The sequence below is a fragment of the Mobula birostris genome, chromosome 13 (assembly GCF_030028105.1).
Source record: "Mobula birostris isolate sMobBir1 chromosome 13, sMobBir1.hap1, whole genome shotgun sequence".
In the NCBI taxonomy this organism is placed as follows: Eukaryota; Metazoa; Chordata; class Chondrichthyes; order Myliobatiformes; family Myliobatidae; genus Mobula; species Mobula birostris.
In genome coordinates this window covers 100,337,672-100,359,460 of record NC_092382.1, presented here as the reverse complement: position 1 = coordinate 100,359,460, position 21,789 = coordinate 100,337,672, and the positions used below count along the sequence as shown (strand labels likewise).

Below are 21,789 nucleotides of genomic sequence, written 5' to 3'. Positions count from 1 at the left end.
AGAGGGAAAATGGAAACGGGCGATGGACGTGGTGACGCGGCGCGTCTGGAGGTACAGAGACTGACGTCGGAAGGTCCTCAGGCCGACTGTGCTCTCAGGGAGACTGCGCAGAGAACTCTTCGTTGGTGAGTTATCACGTGACCGTGGAGAAAGTTCGACGCCTGGATTTTGCCGGGGTTTCCAGGCAGAATTCGTCGGCACGGTGAGTAAACGACGTGATTCAAACCGGGTGGATAACGCAACGATAAGCTCCAACGATGACGTGCACCGATTACAGACTAAATTTTGTGTATATACGATGGGCCTCTGTTCTTTATTTTCCATTATATAGTTTATCAATGCAATTTCAATTTAAGTTAATACTAGTGTACCTTAAATGACTACTTTCTGGCGAACAGCAAATTCATACATGTAACATCCCTTAAAGGGACATTCAAACTGTGATGTTTGTGTTCGCCTGAATCATATTTACCCTAGAAGTGTTTATTGGATGGAAATGACCTTCTTATCGTTATTCATCACGCATCGTAGAGTTATGTCGCTGTTAGCCTGCATTCTCTGTAATAGCTAATTCAGTACGAGCCTGCAGTGAGAGGCAGAAAGATGAACAGTTAGCTAGCTAGATGGATAGATAGATAGATAGATGGATAAATAGATAGATAGACAGACGGTTAAATAGAGAGATTGAAAGATAGATGGATAGATATGTAGATTCGATAGATAGATGGACAGATAGACAGACAGACAGGTAGATTCGATAGATAGATAGACAGATAGACAGACAGACAGGTAGATTCGATAGATAGATAGACAGATAGACAGACAGACAGGTAGATTCGATAGATAGATAGACAGATAGACAGACAGACAGGTAGATTCGATAGATAGATAGACAGATAGACAGACAGACAGGTATATTCGATAGATAGATGGACAGATAGACAGACAGACAGGTAGATTCGATAGATAGATAGACAGACAGACAGGTAGATAGATAGATAGACAGATAGACAGACAGACAGGTAGATTCGATAGATAGATAGACAGGTAGACAGACAGACAGGTAGATTCGATAGATAGATAGACAGATAGACAGACAGACAGGTATATTCGATAGACAGATGGACAGATAGACAGACAGACAGGTAGATAGATAGATAGATAGCAACGCTTTGTTTCGGCCCCTTTTGCTTTTTTTTGTTATTTTGAAACTGCAAAAGATGGAAATAAAAAAAAAGTAATCTTGCTTAAAATATTAAAGAAATGTGTCGTCTTTAACTTTATGCCTTTCGGAAATCAGGTCATGTTTTCCTCGCTTAGCTATTCACGGTAGCAGACATTTTGGCTGGGGTGCCCAAACTTTTGCATGCTACTGTATATATGTTATGTGGAACGGAATCTGTTTTATTACTGCTGAGTTCAACGTCGTGGAACTTCTTGTTCTTCGACAGCTGTACAGAGCAAATAAATGAAATGACTATGCATTACAAAGTGAACAAATTATGCAAAGAGAATTTGGAATTTGGAAACTCCCCAGCAACTCGATGAGCAGACGGCGCCCGTGGTCAGGTTCGAACCACGATCGTGGCCCCCGGAAGCGGCCGCTCCACCGCACCACGACGAGTGTCTCTCCGTCTCGTTCGGTTAGGAAGGGGAGGGGTGATAACCCGAGACCCGCACTCAGCTTCCGACGTCGCCCGCCTACCTTTCAGTCCGCCGAGCGAACTGAAGAACTAGAACCCGCCTCGGCCCGGTAGCAATGATGCCTGCGCGCTGCCTCTCTGCTACGATCTTCTCTCTGGCTCTGTGTACGTGAGAACGTGCTCTTCGCTCTCCGGCTGTCCGCTTCCTCCTCTCAAAATGTCTCAAACTCTTTTCGAGTTCCGACTCTCGCTTCTCGTTGAGCTGCGGCGCGGCCCAAACTGCCCGATTACACCCCCAAAACGACTAATTAACCCGATAACCCGGCAGTCTTCTGAATGTGGGGCCGCCCGGACGAAACCCACGCGGACTAATTCCTCACGGTCAGATGCGGGAACTGAACTCGTGTTGCTGGCGTTTTAATACCGTAAGGCGAACCGCTTCGCCACAGCTCGAGTCTCCAAATGAATCCTTTTTGCGCGTGGTTAGTGTATGCAGCGCAACACATCGCCGTCCATCACTGTTTTTCCTAACCCCTATCACTTCTCTCTATGCAGGTGTCTGCCCGGCCGATGAGATCCACCAGCGGCCCGGATCTCTCAGCGTCCACCAGGGGGCGCCGGCAGAGATGAAGTGCCTTCAGAAGGGGCAGCACCGTGACTACATGCTCCGGTACCGCCAACCGTCCACCGGCGGGCTGGCCTTGATCGGGTCCGTCTACCTCAACAGCGAGGCCCGGCGGGAGGAGGACTTCAAGAGCGGGTTCGTCATCACCAGGGCAAAGGAGAATAAGGAGTTCACCCTCCAGGTCGAGGGCGTGAAGGCCGCGGACGCGGCGACCTATTTCTGCGCTACTACCGATGGCGCACAGCGTTGTAGAGATACTGGGCGCCAGTACAAAAACTCCAACAGATCTCCCCGCAGAGCAACTCTGCCAAGGTTCCGGGAGCAGATCGGACCTAGGTACAGAACCGGAACTGGATGGACCGAGGGGCCTTTTACTTTGCTGCAGGAGTTCTCCGTCTCTGGCAAGGATTGGAATAGGTTTATCATTGTCACGCCACCGAGATATAACGAAAGGCTTTCTGTACATGCAGAACAAATCATTACACAGTACATTCAGGTCGAACAAGCTCCGTAGGATGTAGAACCGGACAACACAGAAACAGGTCATTCGGCCCACAATGTTGTGCTGACCCTGCTAAAAAGCAAATGGAAGCAACTACCTGTATTTGTGAACAATACAGATCACTTTGTAGAGATCTGTTTTCACTTTGACACAGAAGAGTTTTTTTAGTTGATGAGTGTCGGAAAAAGCCAAATTAAATCTACTGCGATACAGCTGATACGTATCCGCTGAGCGGCATTTCTGCGCTTGTAGAAGAATTCTTCACGGGAGAGGTCCGCAGACAGAGGCCAGGCTGGCTCACTGAGACTGGAAGGCGACGGTTACCCGCAAAGACCAACGTTACAACAGCCGTGGGCAGAAGAGCGTCTCTGAACGCACAACACGTCGAATCCTGAGGCGGATGGGCGACGGCAGCAGAGGACGATGAGCCTACACTCAGTGGGCAGTCTGTTGGGTACAGCAGGTATCTAATGCAGTGGCAACTGACGCTTATATCATACTCATTGACCTGCTTACCTGGCTAGCTAAACGTATACCCGTGTATCTACATCTCCACCAAGTCTGCTAATCTCTCTCTCTATCTCTCTCTCTCCTTCTGGCTCGCTCTCTCCTTCTCCACAACAGAGAAAGACAGATAGATATACAGAGAATGAGCGAGACAGATAGATAATATAGATAGATAGATAGATAAATTAGATAGTTAGATATATAGGTAGACAGTTAGATAGATAGATAGATAGAGAGATAAACAAATAGACAGATAAATAGATAGATCGAGAGGGAGACAGTTTGAGAGAGAGAGAGAGAGAGAGGAGAGAGAGAGAGAGAGACGATTATTGGTAGGTGGTCGGATATCCAGATGAATAGATAGATAGATATCTACATAGGTAGCTAGATAGATGGATAGAGGAAGAGTTAGATGAACAAATGGATAGATAGATAGAGAGACAGACAGACGGATAGGTAGATACATAGATAAATAAATTGATATATAGATAGATAGACAGATAGAGAGACAGTTAGAGAGAGCAAGAGATAGATTATTATAGATAGAAAGATAGACAGATAGATGAATAGATAGACAGACAGATAGATAGGTATGTAATAGATGGATACATAGATAGATTGATCGAGATCAACAGACAGGTGAACTGACCGGGAATAAGAACTTGGGTGAATTGTGCGGAGTTGACAAAGTGGGTATTTCTTTGCACCAACAGCAGGGGGCGACATCGGAGCACCAAATGCAACAGTTTCCGACTGGCCAAGGAACAGGGACAGAGAGGAAACCGCAGGGACAGGAAAGGGATCCTGCCCTTCTGCCCCTCTCAGTTCCTCCGCGGAATTGTTGAAAGCGCAAATACGGTCAAACCAGAGTCAGGACAAATAAAGGGCAGTCTGGATGGGGTGGAAAGGAAGCAGGTCAACCAAACATAGCCCGCAATTTTTATGCTAACTTGCTAACAATCCTGAGCGTCTGATTTTCTTCTTCAGTCGCAGCTTTATGGGGGAGCCCACCCCCCCAACTCCCGCCCGCCCCGCTGACCGCCCCCCCCCCAACACTCCATCATCTGACCACGTTCGTTATTCCACAATGTCATGTACAAAGTATGTAAAAACTTGCTTCCGCTGTAAATGGAATATCACGTGCAAATCCGGTGGTCCCCCCGCCCCCAGACGCTTTGAAGGGTCAAGTCGTTTCGTTGAAGATTTAGAAAACGTCTCCTTATGATAGATTTAGGTTGTCACATTCTGTTCTGGACACCCCATAAGGAGACGGCTCGGAGGCTTCGACGAGAGTTCGGCTGAACACGATGCCGCCCGGATCAGCTCTGCGCTATGTGGGAGGGGGTAAGTTTGAGACCGTGGGCCGAAGGGTGTGGCCTGTGCTGCACGGTTCTCCGGATCTTGTGGGCCCGGGTCCACGCGGGTCGATGGGTCCTCAACGAAGGTCCTAAAGGAATATTCCGATGACGACGAAGGAACTGATTGCGGCTCTGGGCTCGAAACGCCGACCGCCTTTGTTCATTCCGGATGGCCTGCTGAGTTCCTCCGGCATTTTAAGTGAGCTTCGCTGGATTTACAGCATCTTTAGAATCCCCTGTGTTTACAACACAGATGAACTGAGCACGTTCCCAGCCGCACCGAGGGTGGTATTCGTCTCCCGCGCTGCCCGACGGTCCGGAAACGCCTCCGCCTAGATCGGGGGGCGGGCATGAGCTCTAGAGAGAGGTGGGACAAACTTGGGGGAATTGGAGCGACGGGGACTAAGGAGGGACCTGAGAGGGGTTTATAAGGTTAGGAGAGGATCAGGTAGAGTTGGCAGCGGGCATCCTTCACCCTCTGTCACATTGGGGGGCGTTGGGAACGGACCCAAATAGAAGGCACAGACACTGAAGTACTAGGAACAGGAGCGGACAAAACTGAATGACGAGACAGGACGCAGACTAGGAGTAGGGAGAGGAACACAGACTAGGCTAGGGAAGCAGGACCAGGACGAGAGACTGGGAAAAAGCAGCCTGGGCGTGGACTCCGAGCCAGAGACCGGACAAGGACCCAGAAGCTTGGTCTTGACGCGGGCTCGGACCACAAAACTAGGCGAAGACGTGACGAGGATTGGAGATTCTTGGAGACCAGGCGAAGATGTGACGAGGCTTGGTTTCTTGGAGGCTCGACGAGGGCTTGACGGGGCAAGGGTACTTCGAGGCAACTCCTGGGCAGCACGCCTGTCTCCACCCCGCGGTGGCAAGGGCAGGGAGGGATGGACCCAACCGCAGGGTAACGGCAAACGGCCTGGCTTATCAGACGGAGGCAAGGGGCAGGAAGGGAGCTAGGTCCGGGGTGGCTCCAAGACTTGAGGTGGCCGGTAACCTCGGTGGGCTACGGAAGAGCCAAATCCATACCTCGATGACTGCACTAGCCTCCCACCAGTGGGTTGCTCCAAGGGGAGACTGATGAGACGACCCAGCAACCAGACTCGATCTCAGGGCCACTTACATTCCCAGCCCCAAGATGGGCATCAGGTGCTTAATGGTTAAGTCCAATCGAAGCAAGGGACAGCCGGAAGACCCGGAGTCCGGAGTCCGCGGACCGGACCGTGAACCGGAATGCGGACTTCGGACCGGACCACGACACCCTCAGCATAAAAAATACTTGGCAATTAGTAAGTTGTTTGTTCTTGTCGCTAGTTCCGAGATACGGGAGGATATTGGCGTAGTAGGAAGGAAAACAAAATCGGAATGCAGAATGAAGTGCCGCAGTTACAGAGAATGTGCGGTGCAGGCGGACGATCAGGTGCAAGGGGGTCATAGCGAGGTAGATCGTGAGGTCAGGAGTCCATCTGATCGTCCGAGGGGGTCGTTCGATAGTCTGATAATAGCGGGGTGGAAACTGTCCCTGAGCCTGATGGGACGGGCGTTCGGGATTCTGTATCTCCTGCCCGATGAGAGGGGTAGAGAAGAGAATATCCCGGGCTGGTGTCGGGGGGGGGGGGGGGGTCTTTGATGACGCTGGCTGCGGGAAGTGTGGATAGAGTCCGCGGAGGAGTGGATGGCTCCTGTGACGTGCCGGGCTGCGTCCGCGACTTTCCCCCGGTGTCTCGCCGGCCACGAGCCCGCCGTCCCGAACCGGGATGCGTCAAGCCTCCATCGTATCGTACCAGAGGACCGTCCAACAGTCGGATCACAGAGGGGATGAAGCAGTCGTTGAACCTGGTGAGAAATACCGTTGGGAGTGGGGGGCGGGGGTGGGGATGAGGGGAGAGATTACAACCAATACTCCGAAACAAGTGCGTATTATAATTCCAGGAAGAGAGACAGAGAGTGAGAGGCAGAGAGAGGATAGAAAGCAAGAAGGAGAGACAGAACAAAAGTCGGATAGAAAACAATGAAAGAACGAAAAATATGTATTATATTTTCAAACTGACTGATGGGAAGAGAGACGGAGAATCAGAGAGAGACAGACAGAGAGGATAGAAAAAAAGACAGAAAGAACACAATGAAAGAACGAAAAATGTGTATTATATTTTCAGGTTGTTGGATGGGAAGAGAGACAGAGAAACAGGGAGAGACAGACATAGAGGATAGAAAGAAATATAGAACAAAAGACAGAAAGAAAAGGAATGAAAGAACGAAAGATGGTAAAAAGAAAGAGTCTCATTATGTTTAGGCGAGTGGTGGTGAGGTATTATGTATGATTGATGGTAATGCGACGGGGGAGGGGGTATGGGAGACACTTTGAGGTTTGGAAAACGCGATAGTTCTCCCTTAACAGAGAGAAATGGATGATGGATGGGTAAATGACGAGATCTCTACCTTAAACAAGACGGAAAGAGAAAAGGTGTCGAGTGAGTGTGAGAGTTGGGGAGATTTAAGAGACATCTTGCGGTTGAACGAGTGAAATGTGACAATGAAACGGTATACGACCGACCACACTAATTCTGATTGGTTACCTCAGGAAAAGGGCGTGTCTAATCATGGATATATCGCCACACCATCGGCAAAGAGCGAAACTTCTACCTCGGCCATTCAACCTTCCCTCTTTTATTATTACGTAGAATGAAGCCAAGAGGGGCAGTGCTCTTACTGGGGATCGCTGCCTGGTTTAACAGTAAAAAGTGGGTTTTATTTAATATCTTGCTTTCCGCTTTCTTTTTCATCTACTACCTAACTTCTCCTCATGGTTATTTCCCATGTTCCTGCACCCAAGGGAGCTCTGGGAAATGTGGCCACTTTTTGTCTTCGTGCTCACTCTCTCTCTCTCTCTCTCTCTCTCTCTCTCTCTCTTTCTTTCTCTCCCTCTCTCTCTCACATCTCTCTCTCATTATTCAGTAAAAATGACTCAAAGCAGGCCATTGGTCTTGCTGTTGACCCTGACCTGGTTTCGGTGTTTGGGGGTTCTATTAAATAAAGTCTGTCTTCTCTGTCCCCACGTGATCTTCATTTCCTGTGCTCGCCACCACATATCTTTTCCTTTCCATGATTCCTGAACCCAGAGGAGTTCTGATATTCAGTGTGTGCCGCAATTGATCAGCATCAATACAACGTCCCTCTCCCTCAGGCGCGCCCCTCCTTCAGATCCTGCCTCACTCACCCCTGAGGTCCGTCACGAAGTACCCTCCTCACCCTGGCCTCCGCTCCCTCTCCACAGGCGGGACGTCGGTGACTGTCCGCCAGACTCCGGTCGCATTCACCGCACCGCCTGGCGACAGGATGGATTTGCAGTGTACGGCGGAAGGAGGGGGTAGCAGTCACTACATGTACTGGTACCGACAGTACCCGGGGAAACAACCTCGGAACCTGTTTTACTCGATGAGCAGCATGCACGTCAGCCCGAAGGAAACGGAGGATGGATTGACGGCCAGGAGAGGTGATTACCATTTGCAGCTGACTGCCAACAATTTGACTGAGAACCACTCGGCTCGTTACTTCTGCGCCTGGAGTTTACACAGCCGCTCGAGCGGATGGTGAAACCGAACAAAAACGATCAACGCTGAAGCGAGGCTTGCACATTGGTAATAGGAGAGGTGCCCCAGAGGCGGGGGAGAAAGGGGCTGTCACTCAAACGAAGGGGGCCGGGCCTTCCGCGCGGGGTGGTTTCAAGGAGGCGCGGATAAGGGTCGCGATGAATAGCTTCTAGCATGTCATAAGTAGCACTTGCAAGCACACCACCAGTTTAAACATAATCCAAGAGCGCCAGGGTTGAGTCGCCGTGAGCGCGACGCTATTGCAGATCGTGACGTCAGGGTTCGGAGGTCAATTCCGACGCTCTCTCTACGGAGCTTGCACGCTCTTCCCGTGACCAGGAGCTCCGGTTTCCCAGTCACAGTGGCCAGACCTGCCGGTTAGTTGGTTACTGCCCTCTGATTCGGCTGGTGTTCAATCGGTGGGTTACTGAAGGGTTCGGGAAGGACTTTTTCCCCGGTGTATCGCCAAAGAAAACCAATGGGTTCTTTCTTGTAGAAGTGGTGCAAAAAATTTACTTAGCTAGATAGCTAGATGGAATGATAGATAGATGGATACAGTTGTGTACAGTTCTGGTCACCGAATTATAGGAAAGATGTCAACAAAATAGAGAGAGTACAGAGAAGATTTACTGAAATGTACCTGGGTTTCAGCACCTAAGTTACAGAGAAAGGTTGAACAAGTTGGGTCTTTATTCTTTGGAGCGTAGAAGGTTGAGGGGGGACTTGATAGAGGTATTTAAAATTATGAGGGGGATAGACTGAGTTGACGTGGATAGGCTTTTTTCCATTGAAATTAGGGGAGATTCAAACAAGAGGACATGAGTTGAGAGTTAGGGGGAAAAGTTTAGGGGTGAAACGATGGGGAACTTCTTTACACAGAGAGTGGTGGCTGGGTGGAACGTGCTTCCAGCAGAAGTGTGTGAGGCAGGCTGGATATTGTCATTAAAGTATAATTGGACAGCTATGCGGACAGGAAAGGAATGGGGGGTAATGGACCGAGTGCAGGTCGGTGGGACTAGGTGAGATTAAGCGTTCGGCACGGACTAGAAGGGCCGAGACGGCCTGTTTCCGTGCTGTATTTGTTATATAGTTATATAAAGGTAAACAGATAGATAGCTAGGTAGGTGATTAGATAGATAGAGATAGATTGGTAGATTGATAGACAGATATATAGATAAATGAATGGATGGATCGATAGACAGATCGAGAGAGACAGTTAGACTGAGTGTAATGGATGGATAAAGAGAGATAGATTAATGGATAGAATGATAGAGAGATAGATAAATAGATAAATAGAAGGATGGATAGATAGATAGATAAACAGATAGACGAAAAGATATATAGATAAATTAATGGATAGATTAATAGATAGAGAGAGAGACGGTTAGAGAGAGAGAGAGATGACTATAGGTAGATAGACCAGCAGATAGATGAATAGATAGATAGACAGTTGGATTGATATGTAAAAGATAGATAGATAGATTGATTGGTTGATCGAGATCAAGGGACAGGTGGACTGACCGGGAGTAAGAACTTGGGTGCATTGTGCGGTGTTGACAAAGTGGGTGTTTCCCTGCAGCAACAGCAGGAGGCGACATCGGAGCACCGAATTCAACCGTCTCCGCCACGCCAAGGAACAGGGACAGAGAGGTAACCGCAGCGACAGGAAGAGGATCCGGCCCTTCTGCCGCTCTCAGTTCCTCCGCGAAATTGTTGAAAGCGCAATTTCTGTCAAATAAGCGTATTGACAAATAAAGGGCAGTCTGGATGGGGTAGAAAGGAAGCAGGTCAACCAAACATAGCCCGCAATGTTGACCCTAACAATCTGTCTGTCTATCTATCTATCTATCTATCTATCTATCTATCTATCTATCTATCTATCTATCTATCTATCTATCTATATATCTATCTATCTAGCTTTCCATCTATCTCTATCTACCTGCTTATCTGTCTGTCTATCTATCTATCTATCCATCTATCTCTATCTACCTGCTTATCTGTCTATCTGTCTATCTATCTATCTATTCTCTCTCTCTCTATCTATCTATCTATCTATCTAATCTATCTATCTCTCTATCTGTCTACCTGCTTATCTCTCTACCTATCTATCTGTCTTTCTTTGTTGTTGAGAAGGAGCGAGCGAGCTAGAGATAGAGAGAAAGAGAGAGAGAGAGAGAGAAAGAGAGAGAGAGAAAGAGGGAGAGAGAGAAAGAAATTAGCAGACATGGTGGAGGGGTAGATGCACGGAAAGTGCTTTAGGATCCTTGGGGATCTGAAAGGATTGCAGCGAGATAGGTCGGCTGCACCAGCAGGTCTACACCCCAGGGGTTCTGAGTGAGGTGGCCGAAGAGATTGTGGCCGCATTAGTAATGACCTTTCAAGAATCACTGGATTCTGGAATGACTCCCGGAGACTGGCAAACTGGAAAAGTCACCCCAGTCTCAAGTGATCTCAGTTGTTGAGAAGATGTTGGACTCAATTGTTAAGGATGTGGTTTCGGGGTACTTAGAGGCACACGATGGAGTAGGCATTAGAGACTATGGTTTCCTCAAAGGAAAATCTTGCCTGACAAACCTGTTGGAATTCCTTGAGGAAATAACAAGCAGGATAGACAAGAAAGAGTCAGACGATGTGGTATACTTGGATTTTCAGAAGGATTTTGACAAGGTGCTGTAAACGGGGCTGCTCTGTAGGCTACACGCCCCTGGCATGACAGGAAAGATTCCCGCATGGACAAGGCAGTGGCTGAATGTCAGGAGGCGAAGAGTGGGAATGAAGGGAGCCTATTCTCATTGGCTGCCAGTGACTACTGGTGTTTCACAGGGATCCGGGTTGGGACCAGTTACTTGTACATTATACGTCAGTGATTTAGATGATGGCCTTGTTGGCTTTGTTGCAAAGTTTGCAGGCAACACAAAGGCAGGTGGCGGGGCAGGAAGGTTAAATGAAATAGGTGCAGAAGGTAGCTTCGGAAAATGGGCAAGGAAGTTACAGACAGAATACAGTGTCGCGAAATATACGGGCATGTACTTTGGCGGTCGATATGGAGAGAAAATAGAAATATACATTGAGGCGCAACGGGATTTGGGAGTCCTTGTGGAGGATTCCCTAAAGGTTACTCTCCAGACCTCACCTGGAGTGTTATGGGCAGTTCTGGGCCTTTTATCTTAGAAAGTTCGTGCTGAAACCGGAGAGGGTTCAAAGGAGGTTCGCGGAAATGACTGCAGGATTGAATGGTCTGTCATATGAAGAGTGTTTGATGGCTCTGGGCCTGTATTCACTGGAATTCGGAAGAGCGAGAGGTGATCTGATCGAAGCTTGTTGAAAGACCTTGATAGAGTGGACGTGGAGAGGATGTTACCTATGGTGGTAGAGTATAATAGAGTACAGGGTGCACCACAACCTGGTACGGAAGTTGTCCTGTCTAAGACCGAGAGAAGCTGCAGAAGATCGTGACCACGGCGCAGCACATCACACAAACCAATCTTTCATCCTTGGACTCACTTTGCACCGCACGCTGTCGGAGCAGTGCTGCCAGGATAATCAAGGACACGACCCACCCAGCCAACACATTTTCGTCCCTCTTCCCTCCGGGAGAAGGCTCAGGAGCTTGAAGACTCGTACGGCCAGATTCGGGAACAGCTTCTTTCCAACTGTGATAAGACTGCTGAACGGATCCTGACCCGGATCTGGGTTTTTTTTTCACTACCTTACTTTCCGTTTTTCCATTTTCGATTTATGATTTATAATTGAAAATTTTAATATTTACTAATTTTTACTATTTTTAATATTCAATATTTGTAATCCAGGGAGCGGAAGCGCAGAATCAAATATCGCTGTGATGATTGTATGTTCTAGTATCAATTGTTTGGCGACAATAAAGTATAAAGTATAAGTTTAAGACCAGAGGGCACAGCCTCAGAATGGAGGGCCGTCCTTTCAGAAAGGAGATGGGGAGGAATTTCTTTAGATAGGGAGTCGTGAATCGGTGGACTTGTTTGTCACACGCAGCTGAACATCTAAGGCAGATCTTGATAGATAGTTGATTGATCAGGGCATCAAGGGATACGGTGAGAAGGCTGAAGATTGGGGATGAGATGGAAAATGGATGATGAAATAGCGCAGCAGAATGGATGGGCCAGTGGCCTAATTCTGCTCCTCGACGTTACCGATTTATGGTCGGACACAGTGCCTGCGAAAATTACGCACCCCTCCTTGAAAGTTTTCATGTTTTTTTGTTTTACAGCATTGAGTCAGTGTGGATGCAGTTTGGCTAGTTTGACACTGATAGACAGAAAGAGACTCTTCCGTGTGAAATCAGGTCGCTACAAAGTGATCTAAATTATTTACAAACATAAAACAAAAAATAATTGATTGTCCAAGTTTTAACCCCCTTCAAGTCAGTACGAGTAGATGCCTCTTTGGCAGCAATTCCAGCCTTGAGTCTGTGTTGATGGGGCTCGAGCAGCTTTGCACATGTGGACACTGCAATTTTTCCCTATTCTTCTTTACAAAACTGCTCAAGATCTGTCAGATTGCATGGGGATCATGAGTGAGCAGTCCTTTTCAAGTCCAGCCGCACATTCTCGATTAGATGAAGGTCTGGACTCTGACTTGGCCACTCCAGGACATTAACTTTGTTGTTTTTAAGCCATTCCTGTGTAGTATTTGCTTTATGCCTGGGGTCACTGCTTTACTAGAAAACAAATCCCCTCCCAAGCCGCAGTTCTCTTGCAGACTGCATCAGGTTTTTCTCCGGGATTTCCCTATATTTTGCTGCATTCATTTTACCCTCTACCTTCACAAGCCTTCCAGGGCTTGCTACAGTGAAACATCCCCACAGCATGATGCAGCCGCCACCACGGTTCACGGTTAGGATGGTGTGTTTTTGATGATGTGAGCATGTGGCTTACGCCAAACATAGCGTTTCAATCCGATTGCCAAATAAGCTCAATTTTGGTTTCATCGGACCATAAAAGCTTCTTCCAGATGACTTCAGAATCTCCCACAAGTCTTCTGGCAAACTCTAGCCCTGATTACATGTGAGTTTCTTTTCAACAATGGCTCGGCTCATTTAGCGGGTAATTGCTCGTGCAGTGACCAATAGATCGGGAAATGCAGGGAGAAATCCTAATGAAATAGTAAAGAAGAGTCGATCGAGAAAGAGAGGGACGTAGAACTGTGAGATGACACCCCTCGAAAAGTGACATAAAGAGTGCGTAGTATCGGGAGAGATTGGGAAGGTAGGGAGCATTAAGTGCGAGTTCCTCAGTAAAACGGAGAGAGTGAGTTAGAGAGAGAGAGAGAGGGACAGAGAAAGAGAGGGGGAAGGGGGATGATAGTGGATAACGGAGTAAATAAGATAGATCAGTAGATAGATATAGAGGATGCGTGGTGTCGGGAGACATTGGGAGAGTAAGGAGCATTAAGTGGGACTTCCTCATAAAACAGAGACAGAGAGAGAGATAGAGAAAGAGAGAGAAATGGATCATGACAGAGTGAGAGAAAGAGCGAGAGAGTGAAAGGGACAGAGAAAGAAAGAGGAAAGGGAGATGACAGTGCGTACGGGAGTAAAAGAGATAGATCAGTAGATAGATAGATAGAATGCGTGGTATCGGGAGACATTTGGAGAGTTAGGAGCATTAAGTGCGAATTCCGGAGAGAGAGAGAGAGAGAGATCCGCGCAGAAATAACAACTCGTTCAGTGAGAGGTTAGAAAATCTATGACGTGGCGGACGGCATTCCGGCGATTACCAGGTCGATTCGGATTGGTGAACTCGGGATAAGGGGGCGTGTCTGCTCTCCGATTTATCTCCCAACCGCCCGTGAAGAGCAAAGCTCTTCGATCTTCCCTCCGCCACCGACCTCTTGTCTTTCACTAACAGTCGAAAACTGGCTCAAGGGAAGATATTGGCCTTGCTGGGGATCGTGTCCTGATTGAGTCGTAAGTGGGTTTTATTCAGAATTCTCTAATCGCCTTCTCAGTCATGTTCTCCAGTTTTTATGTTTTATTCCTTTGTTCGGGCCCCCAAATGAACTCTGATAGGTACAGCCTCGTTACACCTTTGTCTTTCTACTTTTTATTCCGCTCTCTGTCCACGTGTAGGTGGTCGGGGACCGGCCGGTGGACGCCACCATCACCGCAACCCCGCCAGCTAGTCGCCGTCCTCCTTCCGGTTCGCGCGCTGCTATTACCGCTTGGGGCGTTCCGGGGTCCGGAGTTAAGTTCCGGCGCCCTCGAGGAGGAGTTTGTAAGTTCCGCCCCGTGAACCGGGTGGGGTTTTCCCGGTGCTCCGCTTTCTCCCCACGGTCCGAAGACCTACCGGTTACTGGTTGAAATGGTCGTTGTAAAGCGTCCTGTGGTTCGTTGTGGTGAGAAGGCCGGGGAGTGGGACAAAATGGGAGAATGGATCAGCTCATGAAAAAATGGCGGAGCAGAGTCGATGGGCCGAATGGCCGACTCCTGCTCCTTTGTCTTATGGTCTTACGGTCCGGTGGTAAGCAGGAGGGCTGCTGGGCCGAACGTCTCGTTGGGCCGGAACTGCATGTTGCGCGCGGTTTCCTTAGATAAATAATTAAAAACTGTTTTCTTCAAGTTTCTGTGTCTCTCCATACTTTTTTCTTAAATTCCGCTCTGTGTCCACAGCTGGGAGATGGGCGACCGTCCGCCAGACGCCCGCTGCATTCACTGCGCTGCCCGGCGACGGAGTGGAGTTGCAGTGTACGGCAGAAGGAGTGGGTAGCCCGGGGTAGGAGCCTCGGAGTCTGCTTTACTCGACGAACTACATGCACGTAGAGCCGAAGGAGACGTCGGACGGGCTGACGGCCACGAGACAGGACCGCCAGTTCAACTTGGTTTCCAGCAATTTGACCACGAATCACTCGTCCAGGTATTTCTGCGCTTGGAGATCACACAGCCAGGCGGGCAGACGGCGAAGAGCGACAAAAACACATACAACGCTCAGGGACGGCGCGATTACCAACAGGCGGCAGGTGCCCGGCGCCCTGGGACGCGCGGTGATCGCGTGAGCCTGTCATTCAAAGGGAGGGGCGCGGCTTTCAGTCAGAGCCTGCTAAACGGCCGTTAAGACGATGGCGCGTTCAGGGAAGTGAAGGAAGGACAATCTGCTCCCTACGCGTGACATCACAGACCGGAAACGTCGTCCTACTTTATTTTACTTTATTGTCGCGAAACTGGAGCTTACAATCATCACACGATATTTGATTCTGCACTTCGCGCTCCCTGGAGCACAAATCGACCCACCCAGCCAGCACACTTTTCGTCCCTCTTCCCTCCGGGAGAAGGCTCAGGAGCTTGAAGACTCGTACGGCCAGATTTGGGAACAGCTTCTTTCCAACTGTGATAAGACTGCTGAACGGATCCTGACCCGGATCTGGGCCTTACCCTCCAAATATCCCGGCCTGCCTCTAGGTTTTTTTTGGCACTGCCTTACTTTCCCTTTTCTATTTTCTATTTATGATTTATAATTTAAATATTTAATATTTACTATCGATTTGCACTCCAGGAGAGCGAAGCACAGCATCAAATGTCGCTGTGATGATTGTACGTTCTAGTGTCAATTGTTTGACAACAATTAAGCTCTAACCATCACAACTGCTGCTACGTAACACTGTGAATTCCGCAAGACCTTGGAGTACACCAGACCTTCATGTCCTGTTCTCGGATTTAATTCATTTATGTGGGGGAGCGGGCCCTCCAGCCCGCCTCTTGACCAACAGCCTCATCTCACGGTACTTTACAATTACCAATTAACACTGCTAACGGCTGGGTGTTTGGACTGTCGGTGGAAACCGGAGCACCCGCTAAAACTTCCGCTTCAAGGGGGGAAATTGAAACTTCCTTGGAGATGATACCGGACTTCAACTCCGAACTCTGGAACGACCCCTACTATAAATGCGTCGTGCGAACCGCTTTTAATACATTTTTGGTTTCGAGGGTACACTTATTGTCAGAGAAATGCATACAATATACATCCTGATATGCTTCTTCACCGCAACCATCCACGGAAACAGAAGAGAGCCCCCAAAGAATGACCAGTGAAATGTTAGAACCCCAAAGTAATCCCCCCCAGCTCCCTCCCTCCCGCGCGTGAGCGGCAGCAAGCAACAATCCCCCCTCCCCCCACCAACAAAAAAAAGCATCGAGACCCCCCACCGAGCACCCACAGCAAAGATAGTACTCCAAAGATTCCAAAGACTATCTTAGGGCAGCTCTTCAAAGACTTCATTGTTCACCCGGTATTCGACATACCACAGGCTCTCTCTTTCTCTCTCTCTCCCCCCCCCCCCCCAATAAGGAAAAAAAGAGTTGTCTCCATTTCACAGCGGGAGTGGTGACACCGCAAACAACTCGCTGGTTTATGATGTTAGATGTCCGTTACGGCGCTTTTTCCGAGCTCTGTGCCCAAGGATCTCAGGTCTCTCGGCACACAGCTAGAGATCTTCCGTCTCCAATGGCACACCGATCGGCTGCAGAGGTGCCGACCTCCGAATCCCCAGTCTCCAGAGCCACAAGATCCCGACATTCTGCTTCTTTTGGCGCTCTGTTCAGCGAGGTGGATATTCATTGCAGCGTTCTGATTTAAATTCTTTTTTGTAATTTATTTTTTTTATTGAAGTTCATCATCAAACAAACATTTCCATGAGATGTATTTCAGATACTGCACATATATATCATATAGTCATATTTGTCACAAATCTCCACATAATATTTATCTGAGGTAAGATTGTGGTTATGATTATGAGGACACGCAGTCCTCTTTTATTGTCATTTAGTAATGCATGCATTAAGAAGTTACACATTTTGTCCGCCAGAATGATATCAGAGAAACACAGACAAACCAGGACTAAATAATAGTGACAAAACTACATAATTATAACATATAGTTACAGCAGTGCAAGCAATACCGTAACTTGATGAAGAACAGGCCATGGGCACGGTAAAAAAAAGTCTCAAAGTCTCTCGAAAGACCCATCATCGCACGCAGACGGTTGAAGGAAGAAAAAACAGCTTCCTGCAATGAGCTTCCAGCACCGCAAACTTGCCGATGCTGCAACCTGGAAGCACCCGCCCACAGCCCGACTCCGAGTCCGTCCGAAAACCTCGAGCCTCCGACCAGCTCTCCGACACCGAGCACCGAGCACCGCCTCTGCCGAGCCCTTCGACCCCGATCCCGGCAACCGGCCATTGGCAAAGCCGAGGATTTGGGGCCTTCCCATCCGGAGATTCTCGATCGCACAGTAGCAGCGGCAGCGAAGAAGGCATTCCAGAAGTTTCTACAGATGTTCTTCCGTGTTTCTTCACGTCTGTCTCCATCAAATCAGGATTGTGCATGGCCCCTTCTGCTCCCCTCCTCTATAAGAAAGAAGATAACTTCCGCGGACTGTTGGACGTTGTATAATATGATCTAATTAACGTAGTTATACTTACTTATTAATCAATTCTACCTACAAACCCTCAGTAGTCGAACTAGGCAGTCTGTTCTGACTGAGCATTGCCGTGACGTTCCCCCTGACAGGTAGTGCCACAGACCCCGTTAATCCCTCTCGCTCTATCCCGCCCACCACAGCGGAACCCCGGAATACAGAGCTGCCGGTACTGCACCTCCTACAACCAAGTCTCACTGAAGGCGACAATCCGGTAAATCCATCTGCGGAGCAAAGCTATAACTCCGCCACATTTCCCATGATCCTCCTTGCGCTGAAGCACACGCAGCCCAGAACTTTAGTCTCACCATGCCCAATCGATGTTTATTCCTGACCTTGTCGGTAGGTTGCACAAAATCTGTATCCGCAACCACTCTACTATCTGTTCTGGAGCTCTGGGTTCGTTCTCCCCCGCGCCACTCCAGTTTAAACACCCACCCCCACCCCCACACCTGCGCTCCCATTGACAGTCGAGGCTGTCTTCAGAGTTGGAGGTTTTTGTTCGGTTTCACCATCCGGTCGGGCGGCTGTGTAACCTCCAGGCGCAGAAATAACGAGCCGACTGATTCGCAGTCAAACTTTTTGAAATCAGCTTGAACTTGTTGTCCTGCCTCTCGGCTGTTAACCCGTCCGCCGTCTCCTTCGGTTCCTGGTGCATTTTAGTCATCGAGTAGATCAGAGACTGAGGTCCGTTCCCCGGGTACTGTCTGTACCAGTACATATAGTCAGTACCACCCCCTCCTTCCGCCGTACAATGCAACTCCATTCCGTCGCCGGGCAGCGCGGAAAACGCGGCGGGAGTCTGGCGGACGGTCACCGACGTCGCGCCTGTGGACCGGGAGGGGAACGAAAAGAAAAGAGAAAAAACTGAGTGACCGGCGTAAGGAGGAGGGCGGCGAAGAGTGGAACAAGAAAGGGCAAATGAAGGGAGATGTAGAGAATGAGGGGGCGACACGACGGACGCGGATACAGAGGTAGAAAACTAATCGTCAACTGAAGAACGTTAGATGACAGAGAGCATAATAATAATAATAATAATAAGTAGAAGAACAAGAAGAAAATGAAAGAAAGAAATTTAATAAAACCTACGTACAGGTAAACCAGGCCGTGATCCCCAGTAAGAGAAATGCTTGCCCGTGGTCCATTTTAACGCAATACTGAAAGGGAGGGTGACGAATCGCGGAGGCAGGAGCAGACGGCTTCGCCCTTTGTGCGTCAGAAGAATCAGAGGACATTAGTCACACCCCTTCCGCCGAGTTAACCAATCGGAATCGATGACGTGGTTAGTGCAGACTCTCCGTCGTCTCATGAAGTTTCAGGCGTTATCATGAACGCCAGAGATTCCGCTGATGCTGGTAATCCAAACCAACGCACTCAAAATGCTGGGGGTGCTCGTCACGTATGGCAGCATCATGGGAAATGAGCGTTACGGGCCTAGACGCCACTGCAGGACCGAAAAGGAAGGGAGAAGGAGCCAGAAGTAAAAGGTAAGGGGAAGAGGAAGAGGGATTGCGAGATATTGATAGGAGAAGCCAGGTGGGTGAGAAAGGTGAAGGTGAGGTGAGGAAGGGATCTGTTTGATCCTCAAATTGATACTCATGTTATCAGGTTTGCGTTGCCCAGATGGAATATAAGATGTCGGTCCAACAACGTAGTCGAGACAGTTGTAAATTAATTCTTAATCTCTCTCTCTCTCTCTCTCTCTTTCTCTCTCTCTCTCTCACTCTTCTCTCTCTCTCTCATAGACACGTGCATGTGTGGCGATTGGGAGGGAATCGGTAATGGCAATCGTTATTTGCTTTAATTAAGCATCCTGTTTGTAGAAGACGACGTGGACGGAACGCCTGTTCTTCTGCTTGTCACCACCAGGGGTCGCTGTGAAGAAAAACAGAAAGGATTATTTCTCTCCAGTTGGTATGTGGATTGTAGTATCTAGATGTAACCACGTGGGCATGCGCAGTTCCTTCGACCGTTTACCAATTATGACTAATTGTTTATGTTTGGACAAGCTCTGGGTTTTGACTGTGGTTCGAAGGAGTCCCGTTTGGTCACGTGGAGTGTTTGAAGCTCTCTGTGTATTTAACAGTTTTATTTAACTTGCAGGGATTAACTGAGCACGATATTCTCAATGACCGTCATTGCAGTTGTTGCCTTTGGGGATCGTTGCTTCGCCGAGACATTGAAGTTCTCCAAGTAGTCTTCAATTCCTACGTGAGTTCTTACGGGTGTATTTCGAGAAGGGTTGGGGGTGCTCTGTCTTGCTAATCCCTCTATGCTCTGTCGCTGTATCATGAATGCTTTGAATTCTTCAAGATTCTGTAGTTTACCTGAGCTCTGGTTATTTTTGCAACTTAATTTCTTTAATACATCTTTTCTTTTGTTTTGAATTGCTGAAGTCCCTGAGATTCCTGCACCCGGGTGCTGCTGTCAATTACATTTCTTTTATTTCATTCCATTTAGAGATACAGCGCGGCACGTTATCAGACTGAGAGGCGAAACCAGAGTACCTGGGTCGAGTGGGGGTGGGGGGGGAGGGCAGTAAACACACGTAGACCTGTGGAGAAAGTACACACTCCTTACAGCTGGCACCGGATTTGAGCTCCGAACTCCGGAACTCCCGGAGTTGCAAAAGCGTCGCGCAAACCGTGATTACAATTGCTACGTAAACGTGCGACTTACAAGGTAAAACCTTTTCTGTCATTCTCCTCTTCCCCCCAGCTCTCAGTCTCTCTCTCTTTCTCGCCCCTCACCCTCTCTTTCTCTCTCTCTCTCTCTCTCTCTCTCTCTCTCTCTCTCTCTCTCTCTCTCTCTCTATCTCTATCTCTATCTCTCTCTCGCCCCTCACCCTCTCTTTGTCTCGGTCTCTGTCTCTCTCTCTCTCGCACCTCCCACCTCTCTCTCTTTATTTCTCTGTCTCACTCCCCCTCTCTCTCGCCCCTACCACCACCTCCCTCTCTCTCTTTCTCTCTCCCGTCCCCTCCCTCTCCCCCCTCTCTGTCTCCCCTCTCTCTCTTTTTCTCTGTTTATTCGTATCTCTCATCCACTATGCGACTGAATGCAGACAGATCACAGCATGATACAGCAGTGAATCGAGGGAAAGCAACAACAGAATTCAGAACGGAGCGGTACCGTCACAGGAAAAGTAACGAACAGGCAGTCAATAAGACAACTGTGTAAACTGTGAAGAGACGAGTCCATGCCAGTCGACTGGGAAGCGTTCCATAGCCTTTTAAAAGCGGGTCACAGAAAACGCCCCTAAGGTTGATGTATCGTGCTTCTCGGGGCATGGGCCACAGGCCGTCAAGTGGAATCGCGTACATGGACATCTTGGCCGGCGCGGATCAGATGGGCAAAGAAGTTTCTTCCTGTGTTGTATTAGCTTCACTGCATGTACCCGATTCAAGCTAATCCTGATGGTCGGTTGGAAAAAGATCAAAGTGTCTATCGAAACACCTCTATCGTAAACACATCCACACCTAGCCCGGGCTTTCCGCTTCTGAGACACACAGTCCTCTGAGCAAGAAAAACCTTTCTTAAAACATTCCACACTCTCACCTAATGCCTATGATGAACTGTGCTCGACTACCCCCATGGACTGCTTTTGAAGACAGAGAGAGAGAGAAAGAGAGAGAGAGAGAGAGAGAGAGTTATTTAACAACGACATGTTGTTTTGAAAACAGAGAGAGAAAGAAAGGGAGAGAGACGGAGACTAACTGATGGACTGTCACTTTAATGTACGAGAAAGAACTGAAAAAACTTTCGGATTTCTGCTGAGTTGAAGATGGCACCGAGCAGCTCGTAAGTTGCTATGGTGACCGAAGGCGGCGTTATTTGATGGACAATCGATGTTACCATTTTCCGGCAGCGTGTTGATACTTCCCAAGGACATTTTGCCTGCTTGTACATTCTTACACAGAGAAGGGAAGGAGGAGTTATTTGAATGACAGTTGGTTCTCAGTACGGTGAGATAAATAGGAGATCCGATGATGTAGACCTCCGACACATGTTTTGGACATTGAATGAGCTTTGATGTGCCCACAGAAATTAGGCGGGATTTTGGAGGATCTATCAGGCGAATCGATCAGTTTAGCTCTTACAGTGAGAAAAG

At 48.5% G+C, this 21,789-nt stretch overlaps 2 gene segments (V, D, J or C); one reads left to right on the top strand and one right to left on the bottom strand.

Moving 5' to 3' along the window:
* Positions 1-1,734: 1,734 nt before the first annotated feature.
* LOC140207209 (T cell receptor beta variable 2-like) lies at positions 1,735-20,171 on the top strand. The segment is given in 4 exon segments: positions 1,735-1,808; positions 2,199-3,233; positions 19,427-19,595; positions 19,785-20,171. Coding segments are annotated over 2 exon segments (633 nt in total).
* On the bottom strand, positions 18,190-18,826 carry LOC140208101 (T cell receptor beta variable 30-like). The segment is given in 2 exon segments: positions 18,190-18,509; positions 18,775-18,826. Coding segments are annotated over 2 exon segments (372 nt in total).
* Positions 20,172-21,789: the final 1,618 nt, after the last annotated feature.